Consider the following 18,829-nt stretch of genomic DNA (forward strand, 5'->3'; position numbering starts at 1 on the left):
GTGTATCTAAACACCTTGTAAAACTTATATCACAAAAATAAATAAATAAATAAACAATATCAAAATTACCCTTACTTCTAGATAATCTATTAGACATTTTGATATTTTCTAAAATATAAAATTTTCTTTAAAAAATCAATTATTTCATAAAAAATAAACTAATAAATATTAAATTAATTAATAGTCATAAATAATTTTTATATACATTAACATTGGTGCAAAATTTTAAAATTATTAGTGCCGCATAAATTTGGACAACGTTATTTTCTATAGCTATGTCTACTGCTATGTTTTTTTGGTCAGCTTGAGGGCTACTTGTGAGACCCCCTCAAGTTTTGTAGATAACCACTAAAAAAAAAAAAAAATCTCAAATTGATCTGTTTAAACACATTGTTAAGTTGATGTGGTTAAAAAAAAAAAATTCAATAATGGGTATGTGTAAACACATTGTTAAACTGATATGGTAAGAAAAAAATTAATACTGTTAAGATAACTCTATACTTTTTGAGACTATCAAACATTATGATGGTCCAGTAAAAACAAAATTTTCCTTTAAAAGCTATTTAAAAAAAAACATAATAAAATATTTATAATTAATTAATAACCATACCATAATTAGTCTTTTAAGGAAAATAATTTTAAACTTAACGGTGTATTTATTTTATGCCATTTAAATTTAAATAATATAAATTTTTATGCCATATAAATAACCCACATTCACCATTAAAAATAGTATTATATTGCATAGAAATTGATATTATTTAAATCTATGTTGTATAAATATAATTTTAAAATTGCTTTTTAATAATATTATATAAATATTATTTATTACTGTTAATTAATTATATATTTTTTCAATTTGACTTCTTAAGAAAATTTTATTTTTAAATTTAGTAGAGGATCATATTTATAGTGTCTATTGTTTTTTTTTTTTCTTTCCATATTAGTTTAACAAAATATTTAAATAAATCTATTAATTATTAACTATCTAATAAGAAAAAAATAATAATAATAATAGATAAAGTCATGAAAGATCATTTTCATTTATTTTTAGTACATGACAACAATTTTTCTTTTTCTTTTTTCAAAATTGAATAATTTCAATTTTTTAAGAAGAATTAAGTTAATTGGAAAAAAAAAGTAATTAGCATCAATTAAGGGATGATAATATAGCATTCCTTTTTAACTTTTTTTGGTAATTAGAATTGTTTTTTGACTTGTAAAAATAGATCAAAGGAATTCTATATAGGGAATGATTGTCTAGGGAGAGGAACGGGCATCCAAGGTTTCTTTATGATTGTTTCTTTTTTACACGCAAGAATGCCAGCATATTAATTTTAGATGTTGTGAATCTTTTGTTTTATTGGATCCTACTCTATCTTATATGAAGTTGCAATAGCATATACATTCATTTCGTTTTACTCTTTTTTTTTTTTGGGGTTTGTTCTGTCTTGTTTTTGGACATGTATTGAATAGATAGGAGTACGATTTTATTTTATTTTTCCTTATATATATTGGTTTTGTTTTGTTCTCAGACATATATATCAAAGGGATAGGAGGACGAAATCTGTTCATTGGTTTAATTTAAATATTGATATGATCCAGCAGAAAAAAAAGGACATTTTATTTCTTTTTTCTTTTTTTAATATATATATATATATTTGTTGTTCTATGTATAAAAATATAATTATAAATAAAACCATATTATTCCTTTCAATAACATAATTCACTGTTAGACGTTATATGTATACTAGCTTTTTCATGAGAAAGTATGCATTAAGTTTTTTTGAAGCAAAAAAAGGTATATATAAGTTTCCTATTTGAAGTTATTCCGAAAAAAAGTTTCCTATGTGAAGAAATATTGTACCATTTATCTCTTAAGCAGGAAGTACTATAATGGTTTCGTGTCTAATTGGGTTGGAAAAAACTTGTTAATTATATGAGTTTAATGAAAAGTGACTTAATTTGTAATTATCATGATAATGGCCTATTAAAATCGATATTAAGAGGATCAATATAGAATTCACATAATGATCAGAATGGATAATATATCAATTAGTTTATTTGTAACATATATCAATTAATTTATTTGTAACCTTAATTTTGTAACCATGGATTTCTATTGGTAAAGTGTAGGACATGAATATCCGGGGGCAACAAAGGGGAAAATATTCTACAATTGGACCTTATGAAAGAAAATGTTTAGAGAAGGCAGCGTTCATATATATAATTTCATTAGGAAAGGCATTTTCAGTTTTTTTTTTTTTTTTTTTTTTTTGGGGGGGGGGGGGGGGGGGGGTGACTAGCATTTTCTAGCTTTCTTGAGGAAGTGTCGTTAAAACATATTCATTAATTCTACTGGCTCTTATATAAATTTGCTAGATCTAGATGTGTATATACCACTTCATTTATGATGGGGATCAAAATAAACTCTACTAATTAATATTCATCAATTAAAAAAATCCTATAAAATTTATAGGTTTTAATATATATATATATAGACATATTATGGATTTACTCTAGCATCTCTCCCTTTTTTCTATCATATGACTTATATGATACAAGCTGTTGGTGATTCATTTATACGAGTTGAAATACCAAGCTTAAGCTGATGGGATCTTTTTGGCTTTTCTGGATTTTTATATTTGTTTTTTTATTTTAGATGGAATCGTTAAATTTTGAACTCAGGACCTGTTGAATTTTTGGTTCTGATATTAAATTGAAATACCACTTATCCTAAAAGTTTAAACTAATAAAAGATGGACTTTCATTTCATTTATATTTATTTCTAATAATACCAGTCAAATTCATTCTAGTATTTTCAATTTAAAAAATTTCCAAATTAATCAATAAAATTTGTTAAATATATTTTAATATCAGTCAACCTGCAACTTTTTGAATTTTTTTATTGGACAATGCTACAACTTTTTGAATTTGAAAACTTGAAATAATGAGTACAACATTCTCGAACTACAAAGTATTAAAATGAAATTATTTTTTATTGAAAAAAAACCATATATCTTACAAAGCTTATTCGAATCGCGGATTATTATTATAAGAAAATATGCTTCAAGTGAAAAAGACCAACTAGAGATGGTTTAATTCTTTAATTACATAGAGGCAATTGAGATGTTAATTAATTATTACAAAGAAAGCCAGAGACGGAATAGAGATAAGATGCCTTTAATTCCACTCCAAACGCGTGCAACGTCTCACATAAAAAAATGATAATAATGAAATAAAACCCAACAAGATACTATAGTAAATTGTAATTTGCAAATTGTTGTTTACACAAAATATAAATTGTAATTTGCAAATTGTTGTTTATACGAAATATACAACATAATGCCCCGACAATATAAATTACTACATTAATTAGTGAGTGGAATTCTATACTAGGAGTTTGTACTCCCTCCTCTAACGTACATGTAGAATTCATTATTCGGGATGTACATGTGTACTAGAAAAGGGAAGATATATTCTCATTGTATTGTAGATTTTTTCTTGGTTAGGTAACAAATACGACAGAAGGGTCACAGCAACACTCATCCAAGAGACAGCAGCAACACAGAGCTGCAAGGCTGCAAAGACAAAACCAAAAGGAACTTAAAATCAACCAAGTATCAAATAAATATATAATTCATCCTTCAATAAAAAAATATACAACTTTGTTACACCATTTTTGAGGAGGTAAAATTGTGATTGCTTGGAGAGTAAGGAAAAAAATTAGGCAATAAAAAGTATAAACCAGAGGACATGCACATAGACATATACCATCCCTCAAGGAACCCTGGTTCTCTCTGTGGTGGAGCAGCGGCATATTGAGGAGGTGCCATTACAGGAGGAGGTCCTGCTGGATAAGTTCCTGAATTGATCCAACAAATTCATTTTATAATTTCTCCTGAAGCAAAAACTTCATGGTTTCTTCAACAAAACACAAAATCATGCACAGTTTTAAGGACATCAATAGAAACTAATACTATATACAAATATACACATTTATATACAGACAAGAACAGCTTGCATACAAGGTCACAGATGCAGCAAAATATTTGGGGGACTAGAGGAAGTAAATCAACCCATTTGTCATATAGAAATAGAAATAAAATAAGGGCAAAAAACTGAGATTTATATATGTATATACCAAACTTTTGTGATTTATTTTGCAGATAAAAAAAAAAAAAAAAAAGGGGATATTGGGAAAGAAGAGAAGTACCTTGAGGAGGAGGATATGGATAAGCATACTCATACTTGGGACCATTCATCTTTGCAATTCTTAAAACCCAAAATGCAGAGAAAATTTTACAGGAAAAGAAATGAGAGATAGATATATAAATATGGGTCTAGCATATTGAACTGTATATATTTTACTGCATGAAAAAGAGAGTTGGAGAATATATGTTAAGATGGAGAAAGAATATTGGATACTTGAAAAGAAAGCCGTAGAGACATATATATATATATATTTATTTAAAAGTATGTATGAGTACTTTTTTTTTTTTTTTTGGCGAAAGTATATATGAGTACTTTCCACCTCAAAGATGGCCATAGTTTATTTAAATATATATTATCTTCCAGAGAAACATATATTTTTATGCAATTTTTTTAATGTAACTGGTATCCGATTAGTGGGTTCTAGAGGGAGCCGGAGAGTAAAAGCTAGACCTTGTTAGAAAATTTGTCATAATTCTCTCTGTTTCAACACCTGGCATGACAAAGAGGGTGGACTTTTCTTTTTTCTTTTTTATTTTTATTTTTTTTGAATAAAATAAAAACCTTGATCTGCTTTGAAGTTTCCTAGAAGAAGGGTGAAGAAAACACTGGCTTGCATGTGATCACACATTTTTGGAGTTTATATTGAACCCCAAGAATCTGGCAACCACAAAGCAAAGCAGCTATTCCATGCCCTATACTACCACTACTACTGTAGAAGCCCCACCACCATCCCAATTTCATACACCACAATTATTCCTTTCACATTATCATGAAAGTAATATTATAAGTTGTGACATTCAAAACCTCTCTAAGTATGTTCAATTAATATTAAGATATTTTAAAAACTGACTTTCTTAAGATATATGCTTTGTTTTTTTTTTTCCTCCTTTCGCTGTGTTCTTTTGAGATATGCTAAACAGTATGTTCTTTTGTTCTGTCATATCACATCTCATCTTTGAACATGACATTTACCAGTTGATTTATTTTCCTAAAATATATTTATCAAAACTAAAAATATCCACAACCATAGTCACATTAGATCGATCTATACTTATATCTTTGTTCTATTTATCATATTCATTTTAAAAAACTGCAATTTAAAAACATAATAATGATATAGAACTTTAATACATATTTAACTAAACTCGTAGTACATGTTAATGATCTAGAGCATTTTTAAATCTTATTTCTCTAAGCAATCCAAAAACTAGGTTAATAAAGAATATTATGTTGCTAAAAATAAAATTATCGAATTGATTTGATGTAAATTCTGACTCTATAAATAAATTAAGTTATTTCCTTTGAATAAAATTATGTCCCTAACAGTACAATTGTCAAGGAATTAGTAGCTTTTCTTAGAATAAATTTTATTATAAAATTTATTTATTATATATATTTTTTTGAAAGTAGCGTTGAATGATTCTCTTATAATAATTTTCTCTTTCCCTCATTATGTAGGCAATTAGTGTCGAAGTACTAGGTAAAATTTTCTCTTTGGCGTTGCCTATTTGATGTTTTGAATTATTAACTTTTTATTTTACATGATATTTCCTTCGCTGCAAGTTGTTCTTCAAATCTTGCTTTTCTAATTATTTTCCCCAAATTCGTATATTCTTTGATTGGTTCTGAGAAAAGGGAGCAAAAAAAATTTCAATAATTTAACAAAATTTTAGGAGTTTTTGGATACTTGGGAAGGGCCTAAGGATTGTAATCGGGCTTGGCTACATATGGAGTAGTCCATTAACTTTCTCGGCCTTATCGGCCTCATTCTTCTTTCAAACTGGGATTGAGCCCGAAAATTTCTTTTTTTTTTTTTTTTTTTAATGATTAATTGGCCTACCACGAAATAAAATTTTAACAACGTAATGAAAATATTACGTAAATAAAAAAAATTAACATAAATCATTATTTTCCGTGTATTTCAATTATTATTTTATGATTTAGAGTAACAATTCTATCATCTTGGAATAAAAAATAGTTTTTTAATACAAAATAAAATATAATCTGGAGGTCCCAGCCATCTGCATATCAGAACATATTAATGTGTGTGTATATATATATTTTATGTTATTTTTTGTTTTTGTTATTATTTTTTTTTTAAATAACGGTAGAGGAACAGAAAACAGTAAAGTTAGCTTCTTTTTGTTTTTTTTAATCAAAATAAAATTGTAGTGAAAAAAAAAATAATAATTATAATGAAATCACAAAATTAAAAATAAAAAGTGCAGACATGAAAATCATGAAAAGCAAATATTATTAATCTGTAAAAGTATTTTCGAAAAATAAATATACACCTACATATTAGTAAACAACGACTAATTAGGAATTAATTTAAGTGAAAGTACGTGGCTGTAGTAGTGTTTTAATTTGATCTCAATATCGTTACATTGTTTTCTCAATTATGATATTTCCCCACTCTTAATATAAATATGTATGCACTATTATATATAAACAATACAAGCTATCTGAACCTTCCCTTTAAAAAATTAATTGAATAAAATATTAAGAAATGTACATTAGATTGGTAAAAACCAAGTCACATAAACATTGATTGAGGAGCCAGACAATTTTTCCCACCCAAACTTGCCGCATAATTTGTTTTGACAAAAAAATAAAGCGCAAAAACAGGGATGACTAGTGCCAGGAGCGGAGGGGTTAATGGCGATGATTTTATTGTTTTTCAATGGAAAATAATAATAAATAAATAAATAAATAATAATAATTATAAAAAAAGAAAAAAAAAAAAAAGAAAAAAGAAAAGAGATAAGAAAGTGACCCACCTTAGACTTGAACCCAAAGAATAGGCAGGTGGGGTTACATGATGAGGTCGTGTTTGATTCACGAGATAAACATTAACGTACACCTGTCTTTGCCGAGTCCAGCTGGTTACATTTGGAGGGCTTAGAGAGGTTGTATTTCACATTTTTTGGGTTTTCAATTTTTATTTGAGATTTGAGTGCTCATCTAACTAATACCATAACTCCTCCTAAACTGACCAAATTCTTGATGTTACACATCTTTTTGTTCTATCTTTTAATTTCTATTGTCCCTTTCCCCACTTTATCATTACCAATTTTTTAATTTTTTTTTTTTTTTTTTAAGATGTGCATATCGACTCTGCGATGTGGACAAGAGCCCGTTCATTTATATATCATACAAAAATCATCTACATTTTTCAATTCTATCAATTTTTTTTTCCTTTGGCTTTTTGCTGCTTTAGATATGTATTAATGAGTACAACCATGAAAAGAAATTTATCAATCATGATTATAAATTTGGAGTAAATTAGCCAATTATTTTACATTAAATAAGTAAGAATTACATTTTATAACTAGATTTAACTTTTAATAATTCTGTCTTATATATTGCTCTCTTGAATTTCTCAAGCTGTTTTTGTTCAAAACTAACAAACGGTTTATTAACAGTGAAAGCCAAAAGGTATCCGACATTGTCAAAATGTAACAATCAAAAGGACCATCCTCGCTAAAGGCATCTTATACAGGTAATAGGTTCTTCAACTTTTTACTTTTTATTATTACTACTACTACTACTATTATTATTATTATTATTTGTTTTTACGTAACTAACTTTACACATTCACACTGGATTATATGCTTTTTACCTAAAATCCACAGCTCTATTTTTCACCTAAATAATAATCAACAATATAAAATCAAACCAATCATTAAAAAAAAAAAAAAAAAAACCCATTATCAACTAATAAAAAGTGACACCAATCAAAAGAAACTGTATACAAAAACAAAATTCAGAAACATGAAGCTGAACATCAAATCAAATTCCGCCGATAATTTTTTTTTTTTTCTTGTTTATGTAAAATATGTTACACATATTGATTCTAAACATGTAAACCCCCATTATCAAATTTACCAAAACATACATTTAATTAATATAATTATTATATTATATAATATATATTTTATTAAATATTATCAAACCGAACCCTGTGATACCTTTGTAACCACTACCTTACCCTCCTGTCCCAACGCACCACCGCTTCCTCTGCCATCGCCGCCAACCGCCGCCGCCGCCGCCACCGCCGCCGAGTATTGCTGCTGAGGCGGTAGCTGTTGTTGCAGTTGTTGCTGCTGTTGCAAAGGTGGAGGCGAAACGACCATCCCACCTCCGGCAGTGTAGTACACCTGCCTCCCAGTCGCACTATCGTACGCCACCTGTGTGTACTGACCCGAATCGGTTGTAACCGTTACGCCACCGCTCTGCCGCACCAGTCCGACGCCTTCCGTGTATGGCGACGTCATTTTCGGCGCTTGAGGAGGCAGATTCGGCGGCGGAGCTGAGATCTGTTGCTGAGCTTGGGGTACCACATTGTAGACCGGTTGTTCTCGGTAAACTTCCGAAGGCATTCGCTGCTGCGGCACGGGGTAGTACGCTTGATTTGGTGGGGCGGTGACCGGTCGCACCATTTGCTGATGGTAGAGAGCTGCTCCCGGGGCTGGGACCATGTACATCGGCTGTTCTTGCTGTGTCGCTCCGGGAGGTGCTCCAACCTGCGGGGCAAATCCGCCGCCGCTTGAGACTTGTTTTTCCTGCCAGTATCCCGGTGGAGCTGATACCGCCGGTGGTGCTGTCATCGGAGGAAGCTTTTCCGGAACCTTCTGGATGTAGTAATCTCCGGCGGTGGTGTAGCCGAGGTTATCGTCGCTCTTTCTCCGGTACATGGCCTGTTCTTGTTCTCCAATGTGCATCCTCTGCAAATCATGTAATTGTCTCTGGAATTCGATCTGGTTCAAAGCCGGATCCGAACCGATGATCCGATTTGCTCCAGCTCGGAGGTGAAAATCGGGAGGAGGAACCAGTGGTTCCGGCACCGTAGGCTGCTGCGGCGGCGGCGGAGGTGGAACCGCGCCCTTCTCCAAGCCGAACAGAAAGTCGACGTTGTTCGGAACCGGAGGCTTCTCCGTAGAATCAGCAGCCTGATTCGGTCCCGAATTCAAAGCCTCAACGAAACGTTCGCGTTCGGACCTCCCATCATCGGATCCGAAACTACCACCCGAATTGACCGGGAACAGAAACAGCCTCATCCTAGCCGGTTTGGCAGAAGCTCGATAGAGACGATCATACTCATGCATCATATGCTCCAAATCATCATCGTTCGTAACCGAAATCAAGGCGTCGAGATCTTCACCTGGAAGCTGGTACTTGAAGGAAACATCGACTTCACAGAGAGCAGAGAGCTTGGAAATAACAGCAGCAAACTTGATGTTACGATCAACGGCCAGGATCTTAGTCTCACCGCCAACATAGCAAAGCTGATTATCATGAGGACGAGGAAAGATCTTACCGCCATAGCTGCACATGAACTTGACCTTATAGTTATGAGGCTGCTGGAGCTGATCATCCCACGGCGGAGGATTCTCGAACTCAATCTCTCGGGAACGAGGGGAGGAGTCGCCGGAATCAGGATACGAACTGTATGTGAAATTCTCCATGTTTTCCGGCAGAAAGCCCAGGAGATGAAAGGGAGGGCTTGAGAGAGAAAAGTGTGAGAGGGAGGAGAAAAATGCTTTGTGATTTGTGAGTTTGGTTTTTGGTCCACGGGGAAGAAAGAGAGAGAGAGGAGATGAAGACTTTTAGAAGATAGTTTTTTATATTTCCACAAAGGGGTAGGGTAGTGTGTATTGAGGAAGGACAGGTGGTGACGTGGAAAATGAGGTGTAGGGGGCTTAGGGTGGTATGAGAAGGAGAGGATGTTTGAATTTTTGTTTTTTTATTTTTTTTGGCTGGGCCGGAGGGGATGGGGCTTGAGTTGAAATATAAGAGAAGGTGGTGGGGTCCGAAGGGCATTGATTGGGAGGGTTGGAGAGAGTGGGAGTGTTTATTGTGGTGTGAGTGAACGAGTGAGAGGGAAGCGATAAGGCAATGATGTGTTGACTGAGAATCGACCCAAAAATAAACACGAAACTCAATTTTCTCTCTTTCCTCTTTTTTTTTTTGTTTTTGTTTTTTTTTTTTTGTTTTTTGTTTTGGTATCATATGAAATGAGAGAAAATTGACAAGTTGCGTGTGCCAAATGGAACTCCACAACTAATCCAAAATTATTTTCACTTTTTAATTTCCAGATATTTTAATTTGTATTTTTTTAAAATTATTTAATTAATTATTATTATTTTTTAATTTCGTAACCAAAAAAAAAAGGGAAAAAAAAAAAAAGCAGAAAAAGGCAAGCACTCAAAGCGGAGCTGCGGAAGAGAGCAGAGAAACAAAGCAAAGCCAACGTGAAATACACGTCGTTTCCACGTGGCTTTGAGAAAAAGCGGCCAAGTCAAGCACCTGGACCCGGAAGTAACGGCTCTCTCTCTCTCTCATTCAATTAATCAATTCTCCCCTATAATCCTTGCTAGTTCACTACACTAAAATTCTTTTTTATTTTTTATTTTTATTTTTCATGTTATGCCAACAAAATCAAAAGTTATTATTAACAACGAAACAAAACCATCCCGATCGTTTTAAATTAAAATTTTTATTTTGTATTTATAAGCATTCCGTGTCTAGACCAAAATAAAAATCACAATCATGAAATATATGTACAAAAAAAGCCAGGAGCAATATAATATAGCATGCGACTTGACTTTTATTGTAAGGGCTTATTGGGTTCAAGTTTTTCAACAGCATGATGGTGGCCGCCGACACCAACTATATTGAATGCTAGCTCTCCATATTCCACTCAGCAACCCAAGTAATCTATATTTACCCCATGTGGTGCTGTAGATGCTTTGGGTCTTGGGTGTATTTTCTGTTTTTTATTTTTAAAATATTATTTTCACAAATGAAAATAGAAAATTATTTTTTTTGATTTTATAGAAAAAAAAAATGTTTGATCATTGATATTTGAAAATAGTTTTTGACACCAAAAAGTAGAAAACATGTTTACTTATATGTTTTTAAATAATTTTTTGTTTTTTTTGTTTTTTGGTTACATATAAGGGTTTTTTTTTTTTTTCATACAAAAAATTTTATGTATAATGTATGTAGCTATATTATATTTATATATATTTACATAATATTAATTCATTCACATATTAATGAATTATATACATATATAATATAAAATATATATTGAAATATAATATATATATATATATTTTTTCCGTTGAATTTTTTGTGTCTATTATTATTGATTAAATTTTTTTCCTATTAGTATTGATTCATTGATATTATAATATATATATATATATATATGCATATATATATATATATGTATGTATATAGTTATATATTTTTTTTGACTGTACGTATATAATTTTTTATTGTTTTATAATTAGCTTTCTAGAACTATATCCCTCCATTCCATGTGTGCCACATTATCAATCAATTATTTTTTTATTAATATATTATTAAATGTGATTGATATTATATAATAAAATAATTGTTGCTATATATGAAATTAAATTTCATAAGTCTAATATAAAATCTCCAACTATAAATATCCATTAAATTACTAATTTTTACATATGATTAACATAGTCATGCCACTTACTTGTGAAAGCTGATTTCGATAAGCTGCCATAGTTGTTGTTGCTTCGTCTGACAAATCTATACTATTGTTTGATCCACTTGTATTAGCATCTTCATCTTCAATCTCTTGTTCTTGTTCTTCCTATTATGTAAACATAACATCATTTTGTACCCACTTTCGAATAAAATTATGTAGTGTACAACAAGCTATAACTATCAAAGATTGTCTACTTTGCTTGGAGGGTGGCATTATTTTCACAATTCGAAACCGCGCTTTCAACACACTAAAGCAACGTTCAATAACATTTCTAAGTGAAGAATGCCTATAATTAAACAATTCTTTTGGTCCTCTTGGTTAGCGACCTCTACCATGATATTCTTTTGGTCCTCTTGGTTAGCGACCTCTACCATGATATTCTTGGTTGGCTCACTAAACTCACGATTCTTACTTCGAAGCCTATTGAATTTCTGCTTAATTTGCTTCATGTTGTAGTTTCTTTTAGACTTATTATTCAGAGCTTCAAGCATATTAGTCCATTCCTTTGAACTGAACTAACCATCTTTCATACCATTTTTATTTATCAAATCTACCATAACATCTATATAAATCTTTTCATTGGTAGCACCCCATAGAGTTGAATCATCACCACCATCATTTTCCATACTTGACATCGTACAAATATACTACAGAAAAAATAAATAGTAGAATTGAAGCAATCATCATAAACATTTCTAGGAATTTAAAAGTTTCAACAAAGGCAATCATCATAGAAAATGAGAGAGACAAATTCCATGTTGACACAAAGACAAAAATATTACTGAAAATGCAAGAAAGATGATCAACATGAAGCTGGAAGACCAAATTAACAATAGTGTAAATATCACTGGTCGATAATAGGAATATCAAATTCATTGTTGTAAGATATCATTTGCCAGTAAAATACCACCAAATATGAGGGACGTCATACAACATATTGAACATGTGCAACTTTACATGATTTTTTTTACCAGAATTTCACAGCCTTACATGATTTTTGACCTGAACGTTACAGCTACAGGCATTTTATCAAACTAATTACACACATGGAGGGTATGGAAGATTAATCTACATTCATATATCTAGCTCCTGTTTCCTATCCATTTCTTTGCATGTCTTTGTTAGTCCATTCTATATGCAACTTTTTTTTTCCCCCCCACAAAAGTGGCCCACTTCTTAACTCTTCATTTCATCAAACTATGTGAAAATCAAAGGTTTGCCAGTTTCTACAGATTCTATTTTTTTGGTGCTGCTTATAAATGTTCATCCAAATTGAATAATATATATATATATATATATATCTAAAAAAAACCCATCACAATAAATCTCCACCTAAACCTTTCACATTTGAATATGTGTTTTATATAAAAACTATTATCTTCTATATAGCTTTTTATCCAGATCACCAAAAAAAACAAAGGCATAGAAAAGAGAAATTCAATATGGCTAAAAAGTTGCTCTTTATGAATGACAATATGGGATAGTTTGGAATATTGTCTAAATGAATTCAAGCAGCAGTTGATCTCAGGGTCAAGGAAAATATAAATATATGCACAACATGTTTTTTTTATATATATATATATATATGTTTTAGTCATGTTATTGAAGGTAAAGGATTTATTAAAATGTGTGTATTTTTTTTTTACCCCCAAATCAGGGCTTTCCATGCCTTAAGTTCTAAGCGTATTATAGTAGCCTAAAATTTGACAAATAAATATTTCAAAGATGTGGTATATATATAGCTGTCAATACCTTCTTGCCCTGCCTCTCAGCCACTCATTGAAAAACAACAACAAAAAAAAAAAAAAAAAAAGAACCCTAACTTTATGATTACAGCCAATCCAAAAATACAGAATTTTTTCAACGTTCTAGATTAGATTAAATGAATTTTGTGACATCCAACTCAAGCAATGAAATTCACAGCTGAATTAGACAGTTTGTCATGGTGCTGTTCGGTGATGTGTCAACTTTCCTAATACAAAGCTTTGATAAAAGGGATATTAGAAAGGGACTTGTGTATAGGCAAATTAAGCACAAAGAACATGCAAATGATATCATAAAGTTCAAAAAACACACTCAACCACACTAAAGCAGAAATAACATAAACTTAAAACTAATCCCACTCAAATTAAATTTGCTAAACCCCAAAAATAAAAAATTAAAACAAATTTAAAAAAAAAGTATACTTCTACCGTATAGACTGAAAAAACAACAGGGTAACAAAAAATTATCACCGATTTTTTCCAATACCCAAAAAGCAATCCAGAGCAAAATGCACAAACTAAATCCGAAAAAACCCAAGGCTAATGAAACAAAGTCACACCAGCTTGAGCAGGAGGGACAGTGTGAAATCCCACATCGGTTGAAAAGGGGAACGAAGCACGCCTTATAAGGTGGTGTGGATACCTTTCCTGTACGACGCGTTCCTATGAGGGCAAGTAAAACCGTAAGGGGTAGGATTGAGCTCACCACCTAGCTTCCAAAGCGGATAATATTGTGATTGGGCCTAGGAGGCCTGTGCCAGTGGGACTGGTAGGTAGGGGTTGGAAGAGGATTTTCCCTAACCATTACGACGCGTTTTGACAAAACCTTGAGGGCTGGGTTGTAAGAGGATTCTCCAGGCCCAAAGAGGACAATATCGGACTCAGGTGGTCTGAGCTGCTATAGATGGTATTTCCCGTATGACGCGTTCCCATGAAGCAAAATAAAACCATGAGGGGTAGGATTGGGCTCACCACCTAGCTTTCAAAGTGGACAATATCGTGATTGGGCCTGAGAGGCCTGTGCCAATGAGATTGGTAGGTAGGGGTTGGAAGAGGATTCCCTCTAACCATTACAACGCGTTTTGACAAAATCTTGAGGGCTGGGATGTAAGAGGATTCCCCAAGCCCAAAAAGAACAATATCGGATGTGGGTGGTCTGGGCTGTTACAGACAGACTTAGAAGGAAGCTTGGCAGGCTTAGCTGGCTGAGCAGCAGTAGCAGCAGAAGGAGCTGAGGTTTCTTAGTTTGCTGTGAACGAGGAAGAAGCTTCTAAGCCGGAGATAGATAAAGTTGGGTTGAATTTGAGCTCCTTTTTTTAAAAAAAATTTTTAGGAATGGCAAGCCCGATATAGGGAAAAGACAGAAGTTTCATCGAAGATGTTGGGAGGAAGAAGAAGAAGAAGAAGAAGAAAGAAAGGTTGCAGAGCATTGTGAAATTGGTATATGACTCAAAGGTTAACCAAGAAAAATTCACAATCAATAATAAGCAATTAAACCCAAATCCAATAAAACTACAAACACAATTTATCAACAAAAATATAGAATCCAACCAGTATATCTATATAACAGTATAGAATGTTGAAAGATTTGAGAAGAGAAGAAAAATCTGATCGGTGAACTTAAGCAGATATCTGTTCGAAATTTGTTGAAGGAACGGCTGGCTATTCGAGATCTGTTCGATGAAGGTTAGCTGGTGTGAGTGGGTCGAAGAGCAGTGAACGTTTCGAAGGCCAGTGAAGGAGCAAGTCGAGCGGCGAAGGTGAGAGAATAGTAGAGAGGCGAAGGTGAGAGAACAGGTGGAAACATCTTTTTTATGTTTTCCCAATTTTGTGTTTTTTGTTTTTAATTCGTTTTCTAGATTTGTTTTTAGAAACAAATGGCCAAACAGCTATCTTGTTGTTTTGGAAACAAATTTCTGTTTTCAAGAACAGAAAGTTGTTCTAAAAACAGCTAGCCAAACATGCCCTTTTATTTTTATTTTTTCTTGCTTCCAAATGCTGTAGCCTATAGGTGAATTAATGAGGCATTCATTAATGCTATATATGAACGAGTGAGGCATTCATTAAAGAAAAAAAAGAAAAGTTAATATGACGTGTTAATATGTTTATTTTTTGTTTTTTATTTTTTATTTTTTCCTTAGAATGTATATATTTTGTTTATTTTAATTATTTATTAATGTTAGTTAATGATTATTAAACATGCATATTAATTAAAAATATAAGAAGAACAAAAAAAATAAATAGAAAATGATATACAATTTAAAATTGTGTCCTTTTTTTTTTTGTTTCCCTCACATTTATAGTTAATATATTTAATAAACTCTAATTACAATTAACTAACTATTAAAATATGTAAATTACACATAATTTAAAGAAAACAAAAATAAAAATATAAAAGCATAACACCTTGACAAACGACATCTAAAGCATTTGGGTTTTAATTAAGAAGGCAAAAGTTTAAATATTATCAACTTGGTCATAGTTGTGAAACTATAAATGATAGATATTCCAATCAATATAAATGAATCTACTATTTAAAATTGCAAAGGATATGCCAACTTGAACTTTTTCTAACCTTTTTTATTCAAAAAAAAAAAAAAGTAATATAATTTTTTCTCTTCTAATATTTGATAAAAATATATTTGGATTTGAATAAGTTTATGAGGCTGCTTTTGAATGGAGGTGAATTGCAGTCAAAGTGAAGAAAGCAGAAGAAAGAGGGCACTTGACAACTATGTTACGGCCTAATTGACCAAATTAAATAAAGGAGTAAAGCAGACGCAGAATAGTATGTGTAGTTGGCATTTTTATATTAAGAGATGTTTAACCAGTTTTCTACAATTGGAACATGGGAAATTGTAAAGAATGAATAACAAAAGCCGAAAAAGTGTTGCTATTATCCGTAATTATCACAACGATATCTAAATTTTCTTGTAATTCTCTCTCTCTCTACTTTCTTCTGTGTAAAAATATATACTCCTTGGACTTTCCGTAACTTGTATATTGACAAACATTTGACCATTACGTATTCTATCCTATTCACTTCGACCTTTTGTTAAAATTTATTTTTTAATCTTTTTTTTTTCTCTCTTTATCGTATATTTATGGAGTTTTATTGATTATAAACATCAATATCGATTCATTTTCAGATTATATATATACATATATATAGCGTATATTCCTTTTAGGATGTCATTTTTTCAATCTTGCCCTTAATTAGCTCTTTATGGAATTTTTGAAAAGTTCCACAATGACTATAAGGTCAACAGGTAATCAGGTATCAGCTGCGACATTCTCATTGAATTTGAGTATATTTTCATCAGGAAAAAAAAGAAAAAGAAAAAGTAAAAGAAAAAAGGATAGAGTGTATATACTCTAAAACAAACCAAAAATACAAAGTAGAATCAAAATTTGGATACAAATAAAAATGTGAAAAATTCAACAAGTTCAAAGAAATGGGTATTTGGAATGTACCAGATTCAGAAATGTATTAATTCTCTAAATGTTTGAGTTCGATACTGCTTTAAATACATTATAAATCGAAACTTTAATTTCTTTCATGTCCACAACGAATTAAAGCAATAATGTCTTCCTTTGGGTTCAAGTTCTAATTAGATTCGAAACATAACAATATAAATATAAGATGATCCCGTCTAAATTATTGAACAAAACATATCTGTTCGCATATATGAATAATTCATGTTTTATTTATTTATTTTTTGGCTGAAAAAATCCATAATGGTTGAAAATTATAGGAAAGATTCTTTAATCATGTTCAATAATTTTTTTCAATCAAATTAGCGTTTGGATGCGTTTAGTGAATTTTTTGGTGGGAAAATGTCAACCAAAATGAACGGCCAACAGATTAGGTGGTGGTTTTGGACTTTGATGTCGTACTTATATATATATATATATATATATATATATCGATAATTCGATTTATATATATATAGTAATTTTTTTTGTTTTTTTTTTTATTTTTTGTTTAATGAGCCTAATGAATGAATTTAATGAAAAAACTTTATGCCCGGCGACATTTTCTCAGAAACATCATGCCCAGTCAATGAAGGTCGATATCCATGTGTTTCCCATCACCTATTTATTTCCAACTCTCTCTATCTCTTTTTCTTACCAAAAAAAAGACTTTCTATCTCTTTCACCCCAAAAAAAAAAAAAAAATCACTTTCTTTCTATTATTAATTTCCTACTCCTTTGACCCAACTCCCTTTATTCTTAAGTTTGAAATCTTCATGGCAAAAAAAGCCCGAGCCCCACTGATTTTATTTTTATTTTTATTTTTTTAATTAATTACTAATTTGAAACATTATATTACAATAATAGTATATCTGAATTATTGAATTTTCGAGGATGATTATGTATATAGATGTATATATATTATATTAAAATAATAGTATATCTGAATTATTGAGTTTTCGAGGATGATTATGTATATAGATGATTAATATATATATTACATTAAAATAATAGTATATCTGAACTATTGAGTTTTCGAGGATGATTATGTGTATAGATGATTAATATATATATATATACACGAGAAAATAATAGTATGGTATGTCAACTTTCTTTTTTTTTTTTTTTTTTTTGGGGATGTGAAAATTTTGGATTCTACATACCAAAAAAGTGACTTTTTTACCATGCTGTACAATTGGAATGAATCTTGAATTTATTGAATACTTCTAGTATTAATATTTTATAAAAAATAAAATTAAGGTAATGATGTTCAACTGCTGGCCGAAAAACATAAAATTAGTAAAAGATCAGTTTAGAGTTTTATGAGATTTTTCATTAGCAATGTTCTTTGAAATTTTAGCTGGAAAGGGAATACCAGCAGTAAATTGTTTGAAGTGTGAACTCAGTGTGGATGGGTCATTATTTCATATGACTTTATTGCCATGCTTACGCTACACATTGAATTATTAGATAGCGACTCAAACTTGATATTTTTGTTTTTTTGAACAACTCAGACTTGATAGTTAAATACTGCCAATTTTTGTTGGTGAATAAGTTAAATACTGACAATGAAACTTATTTATTTATGTAATTTTAACTTTAATAATATTTTAAAAAATATATAATAATTATTAAATACAAAAATATACATTCACAAATTGGATAGGCGTGAAAGATATAATACAATTGTAGACTGGTATGTTCATATTTTATAATTTCATCGGATAAAATTACTATTTATTGCAGTCTTTTTAAATACGTAGATAGTAAACTGCATAATATATTATTATTTAAATGAGGTTATGGTTTTGTTATTTTATAAATTTTAAATATTAAAATTTATAAA

The 18,829-nt window shown here is 30.8% G+C and overlaps 1 protein-coding gene and 2 long non-coding RNA genes across 3 annotated transcripts; 1 reads left to right on the top strand and 2 right to left on the bottom strand.

Annotated features, from left to right (window-relative positions):
- Positions 1 to 3,241: 3,241 nt before the first annotated feature.
- LOC107426647 (uncharacterized) lies at positions 3,242 to 4,420 on the bottom strand. Its single transcript, XR_001582203.4, has 3 exons — positions 4,217 to 4,420; positions 3,775 to 3,865; positions 3,242 to 3,581 (listed from the first exon to the last, which is right to left on the bottom strand). It is a non-coding gene; the product is annotated as an uncharacterized LOC107426647 (long non-coding RNA).
- Positions 4,421 to 5,570: 1,150 nt separating this feature from the next.
- On the top strand, positions 5,571 to 7,923 carry LOC132805440 (uncharacterized). The gene is made up of 2 exons (XR_009640901.1): positions 5,571 to 7,526; positions 7,641 to 7,923. It is a non-coding gene; the product is annotated as an uncharacterized LOC132805440 (long non-coding RNA).
- A 73-nt stretch (positions 7,924 to 7,996) lies between these two features.
- On the bottom strand, positions 7,997 to 9,940 carry LOC107426773 (uncharacterized). The gene has a single exon (XM_016037047.4). It carries the CDS (start codon positions 9,681 to 9,683, stop codon positions 8,166 to 8,168), a length of 1,518 nt encoding a protein of 505 aa, XP_015892533.3. The 5' UTR covers positions 9,684 to 9,940; the 3' UTR covers positions 7,997 to 8,165.
- Between the last annotated feature and the right edge of the window lie 8,889 nt (positions 9,941 to 18,829).

Source organism: Ziziphus jujuba, chromosome 9 (genome assembly GCF_031755915.1).
Source record: "Ziziphus jujuba cultivar Dongzao chromosome 9, ASM3175591v1".
In the NCBI taxonomy this organism is placed as follows: domain Eukaryota; kingdom Viridiplantae; phylum Streptophyta; class Magnoliopsida; order Rosales; family Rhamnaceae; genus Ziziphus; species Ziziphus jujuba.

What these genes read in the sequence shown, in the direction of transcription:
- LOC107426773 (XM_016037047.4), bottom strand. Translation starts at nt 9,683, where the DNA reads ATGGAGAATTTCACATACAGTTCGTATCCTGATTCCGGCGACTCCTCC.